Below are 5,224 nucleotides of genomic sequence, written 5' to 3'. Positions count from 1 at the left end.
GGCAGTTTACTTTTTTTTTGTTTAATTGGTATAGAAGTTATTTAATCGGTTTTCCAATTTACAAAATGCCAAAAATGTATTAAGGTAATTTATGCGCAACTTTTATGCAACATACACACACAAGTGGTGGACTGCACCTTAATTTAATTTTGTGCAATGAATACCTGATTATTTTACATGTTTTCCAAGCTTTCCTTATTCAGACGAGTCTGCGCTGAAATCTGCCTTCTAGGTTATATTCGCACACCGGAAAAAAAAAACAAGTGCCGATATACCTGCTGTGCATCCAGTCATGTTTTTGCAACTGCACGCATCTTATGCTGCACTGCAAACAGCAATGAATTGGATCAAGCTACGGAAGAATTCCTATCATTTCCCTGATCGTTTTTAGGTGCTCTGGTTTTCGCAAAATGTTTGCTATCGGAATGTTGTGTTTTTTATCTCTTTTTGAGGCTCAAACACCTGTTTTTTAGTAAAAATAAAACAACTTGAAAAAATGCCTTTTTATTCTGCCTGTTTTATCTGCCTGTTTCATTTCTCAAGCATTATGGCAGCCTTCTCGATAGCTTTTAACGACGTACTTATCTACCCCTTGCCAAATCGAAAATTGTTGCCGACGGCAACATTTTATTTGTAAAATCTGAGGTGATCAGAAATATATTTTTTTTAAATAACTAAGTGGCAGAATGATCTTGTGGCGATGTGGAATAGACATCAATAGACCACTGAGTAAACTATTGTTAGCCTTAGAAAATAAGATCTAATTTGATATAAAAGAAAGGCTCATTTCGGGCAGACATAAGTGCCCGTTTTACAAATCGAAAATAACTTACGAATTCGAATCAAATACATACTGTATAGCCCTTTAGATTTCGTAACTCTTCAAAGTCCTCATCTCTTGATAACTAGCACGTAGTTCTATAATCAAGATTTCGAAAAGTAAACTAATCAATATCAAAATGCTGATACTAAAATTATCTACGAATCTATCTGGACATTGTATTAAGGTATTCTTTAACTAACAGTGGGAAATTTATATCTTCAAAGACATCAGTCAAAGTAAATAACTTGTGACTATTAGAAAATGTGTGGGTGAATATCTAAACAGTTTTTGATAATAAAATAATTTTAAATAAAACGCATATATCCATGATATTGGTAATATACCAAATTGATACATTTTTTAAAAAGCAAACAAATTGATCAATTTATAACGATAGAAAAATATTTTTCTCGAAAATTTATCGATGTATATGTATTATTATATGGCATTTATAGTCTACAGCAATTGAATATATGTACATACATACATACATATGTATTTGGGTTCGTCGGCGTGATAAGTTTCACCGGAATAATTATTTATTTTGCCATTGCCAAAAATGTACATCACAACGGGCAAGGCGTTTCCGCTGCTAAAACCTTTTTTTCATATTCAGAGATGGCCAGGTAACGTACACATTTTGTCGTCAAAAATAGGCAGGTAGATAATATCACTAAGAATTTATCTACCTGTAATTGTCTGTAATTTTGTACAAACTAGTATAAGGTACATATATATGTACATATGCATACACGTTGTATTTAATGCGCAATTGCTATAAGTATGTTCGTATGTATGTACATATCTACGCATTCGTATTAATATTTGTATATACTTTCGTACATAGCTGTTCAACAATTCCACTCGACTGTCGCAATGAAAAATTATGTGGATGAAGCCTTAATACCTCTTCCGATTAATGTGGACTCTGCGGAAACATCTCGATTCTCCCCCCAGCGCTCGCGTGACATTTCGTCAACAGTGATTAATACACAAGCATCAATCTCAGGCATTGATATCACTATTGATAACAGTTTTCACGCAGTCCTAAGCGACTCAAATATTTGTCAAGATCCTCATGTACAGTCCTATGATTGCTTTGGGTTGATCAGTCTTAATTCCGCGATGCAAAGCAATGTACCAACACCGTTTGGGGGGCTCAACAAGTTTTCGCACCTTAACATGCCTGGCGGACAGTGGTCCCAGGAATTTAAGTTTACAGCACAAAACATGCAGTGCTCTCACTACAGCGGTCTTCGCGACAGTTTGCGAGCGGATTGGGCGACTTACGATCAGAAGGCTACTCTTAATGGCCAAGGTGAGGAGCTCCGCTAAAAAACTACAGATTACAAAATACATGTCTTGATTAGTTTTATATATGGGTATATCATATTCATGTATACATATTATCCTATTGTAAGTAGAGATGCTTCTACATGTCTGCATATATATCAGGAACTCAATCTTAGGATTTGCTTACTGTTCCTATATCTTATACGAAATTTACGAAATTAATTACTAAAGGAGTATATTATAGCCTTAAGGGCTAAAGAAAGGAATTTACAAAAGAAATTATAAAATTTAAAGAAAATCAAAACATGCTTTAAAAGTGAAAGACATTTGTGATCGTTGTGTGGGCTTTAGGGTTAGCCTTACCAACATATTACCGATAGAAGTGGGTAAGACAAAATAAATAAAAAAATTTAACATTTCTGAAACTAGTTTGCACAGTGTAGGCGTCGTGTGCTTAATCTGCACTTTCAAGCTTTTATAGATATGAATGTCGACGTTCATTCGGACGATCATGGCCAGATTGACTCGTCTAGTGATCCTGATCGAAAGTCTAGTCGGAAACGCTTTCCTTATATCTGTTACATAATCTTCATTGAATTTAACCTGAACCTTTTTTTCGTAAAGAGTTACGGGTATAAAGCTATGAAATAAAATAGTTGTACTTTTTATAATACAAGTGTATAGTTTTCTAATATGCATTCTAAACACTTGCATTTTCCTAAAACATATTTTAAACTAATTTTACAGGATTTTTTACTCGAAGAAATTATAGCACACAACCGCAAATCTCTCCAACAAAAAAGGCAGCAATATCGAGGTCGCTTTCCACAAAAACATCTACAGATTTAAAACTAAGTAAAAGTGAGAGGCTGAAGAGGGCGTTTAAGGAATATGGAGCGCCTATTGTGGGCTTTCACGTAGGAATTTCATTGATTTCTCTTGGCGGTTTCTATATGCTTGTATCAAGGTAAGGTAATACAATTATTTTACAAACAACAAGAGAGAACGCTATAGTCGAGTTCCTCGACTATCTGATACACGTTACTCAGCTAGTAAAAGTGCGAAGGAGAGTCTTCAACACCGTCAGTTTTTGGAGGTTTGTGGGAAAATTTATAGAAATTTACAAGACCAATACAAAAATGAAATAATATCAAAACATTTTTCAAAAGTGTGGGCGTGGTAGCTTTGGGCGGTTTTTGGGCGTTAGAGTGGGCGTGGCAAAAAGTTTTTTTGCAAATCAGTAGAAATTTACAAAACCAATACAAAGATGAAAAAATATTAAAACATTTTTCAAAAGTGCCTTAATTGGCGTGGTCAAAATGATTTTAGGTTACTGAAAGGTACTGACAAGGTCATAATATTTCATTTTAAAAACTTTTAAATATTTTTATAAAATTTTGCATTTGTTTTTTGGCGTCACTGGAGTGTGCGGGCTTAGTTTCGACACTCTGGGGTGCGTACCAGAGAACTGCAGCAAGCCACCGGCACCCTAAGTGTACCCGCTAAACACCGGGAGTCTCCGCACCCGGGTGTTTGGAGACACCCTATTTTTAGCAATGACGAACACCCGGGTGTTTTGCCACCAGGGTGATTTTCTGTACTTGCACAAAAACACCCGGGTGTCTGCAGTGCAAAGAAGTTTAGGGTGAGTGACGCGCAAGCAAGGATCTGCCGCAGGTACTCTTCTGTATGCATAAAAATTGTATGGGTGGAAGCGAGACACGGTCCAAAAAATTTAGGGTGAATGGAAACACCCAAGAAAAAGGTCGGTTACATGTTTTTGTGTTTTGATGTATCTAATGTCTTAACAAAGAACAAACTTATGTATTATTAAATAATATATTATGTATATTATTAAATAGTATTTATACTTAATTAACACAATTCTGTTTCTATTGTTTTTTTTATCATTTTAAAAAGAAAAATTTTACATACAAAGTTAAATATGGTAATAAAATATTAAAAATTTTAACAAAGCATATTATATGATATATAAAAAAGTAATGTCTATTTCGTGTTGGTTAAATTTCTGTAAAAAGAATGCATAATTCTACATATTTTGGGCATAATATATTTCGTTTTTCAGTACTTGCTGTACTTTTCTTTTTCGTATGTTACCTACCACAGGCACTCGAATGTCTACCAGACACCCGGGTGTTTACGAAAAAAAGGCACTTGCCTTTTTCTGCATGTTTGCCTTCTCTACCCTTCGTTATGAGTGGCGAGTGTGATCGGCACCCGCGACGTAGGGTGCCGCATTGATTCGGGTGCGCAGGCACCAGGGTGTTTGCAGACACCCGAATATTTTGAGCGGGTGTTTGTATGTACCCGCGATGACCGGTGTGAGTGGCACTTGCACTCAAAATTGTTGAGTGTGATCAGGGTGGCAAAAAATGCCACTCTTGCAGTTCTCTGGTGCGTACTTCACGAGCTCCATCTAATGATTTTGACACAGTGTATACATACTTATCTGCTAAAACATTTTAACAAATACCCTAATTAACATTGAAAGTAATTCTAAATTTGTTGCACAAAAATAAAACAAATAATATAAATTGTATGGGGCTATATTGTGTCCTGCTGAGTATGATCAGTTTGAACCCTTATTTTTAATTACACTTTTTACGCTGTTCTTGCTCTATTTCACAGTGGCATAAACTTGGTACCAGCTCTGGAGTTTATTGGAATCGCATCACCCGCCATTGTGGAAAAAGTGGCCACAGGGAGCACCTTTATTGTTGCGTACGCCGTGCACAAAGTGTTTGCCCCTGCTAGAATAAGTATCACGTTAGGTTCTGTACCATTTATCGTACGCTATATTAGATCTAAAAAATCGGATATATGAAAACCAAAAATAATAATAAAATCTTATCAATAACGGATTTTAGTTTTTATATTTGTATACGAAGTAAATATGTGATAGAATATATGTATATATCAAAGCTATGCATAAAGACTACTTTAAATAATTATTTTTTTACGCTGAGCATTCAAGCCACAATAGGGCTGCAGCCGGCTGGGTGGGGTAACGACATAAGTCCGCGCGACATACCTGCGATCTATCGATCTCCTCGCGGAGTTATGTCGTTTGAAACGTCATATCTCTGC

The 5,224-nt window shown here is 35.7% G+C and overlaps 1 protein-coding gene across 3 annotated transcripts; it reads left to right on the top strand.

The window, feature by feature from the left end:
- The first annotated feature begins 1,288 nt into the window (after positions 1 to 1,288).
- On the top strand, positions 1,289 to 4,994 carry LOC120458079 (protein FAM210B, mitochondrial). 3 transcript variants are annotated; one of them, XM_039645593.2, is made up of 4 exons: positions 1,289 to 1,449; positions 1,671 to 2,141; positions 2,864 to 3,083; positions 4,766 to 4,994. In XM_039645593.2, the coding sequence occupies exons 1-4, from the start codon at positions 1,383 to 1,385 to the stop codon at positions 4,959 to 4,961; spliced, it is 954 nt and encodes a 317-aa protein (XP_039501527.1). In that variant the 5' UTR covers positions 1,289 to 1,382; the 3' UTR covers positions 4,962 to 4,994. The 3 variants fall into 3 exon arrangements, with proteins under 3 accessions (XP_039501527.1, XP_039501528.1, XP_039501529.1); XM_039645594.1 differs by lacking the exon at positions 2,864 to 3,083 and having other exon boundaries at positions 4,766 to 4,902; XM_039645595.2 differs by lacking the exon at positions 1,671 to 2,141 and having other exon boundaries at positions 1,297 to 1,449.
- Positions 4,995 to 5,224: the final 230 nt, after the last annotated feature.

The sequence above is a fragment of the Drosophila santomea genome, chromosome 2L (genome assembly GCF_016746245.2).
Source record: "Drosophila santomea strain STO CAGO 1482 chromosome 2L, Prin_Dsan_1.1, whole genome shotgun sequence".
NCBI lineage: Eukaryota > Metazoa > Arthropoda > Insecta > Diptera > Drosophilidae > Drosophila > Drosophila santomea.
The sequence above is the reverse complement of the archived record's forward strand: the minus strand, read 5'-3'. Positions and strand labels throughout refer to the sequence as shown.

What these genes read in the sequence shown, in the direction of transcription:
- LOC120458079 (XM_039645593.2), top strand. Translation starts at nt 1,383, where the DNA reads ATGTACATCACAACGGGCAAGGCGTTTCCGCTGCTAAAACCTTTTTTT. An exon ending in GGCTACTCTTAATGGCCAAG is followed by an intron (nt 2,142 to 2,863) that starts GTGAGGAGCTCC and finishes CTAATTTTACAG; the next exon opens with GATTTTTTACTCGAAGAAAT. An exon ending in TTCTATATGCTTGTATCAAG is followed by an intron (nt 3,084 to 4,765) that starts GTAAGGTAATAC and finishes TCTATTTCACAG; the next exon opens with TGGCATAAACTTGGTACCAG.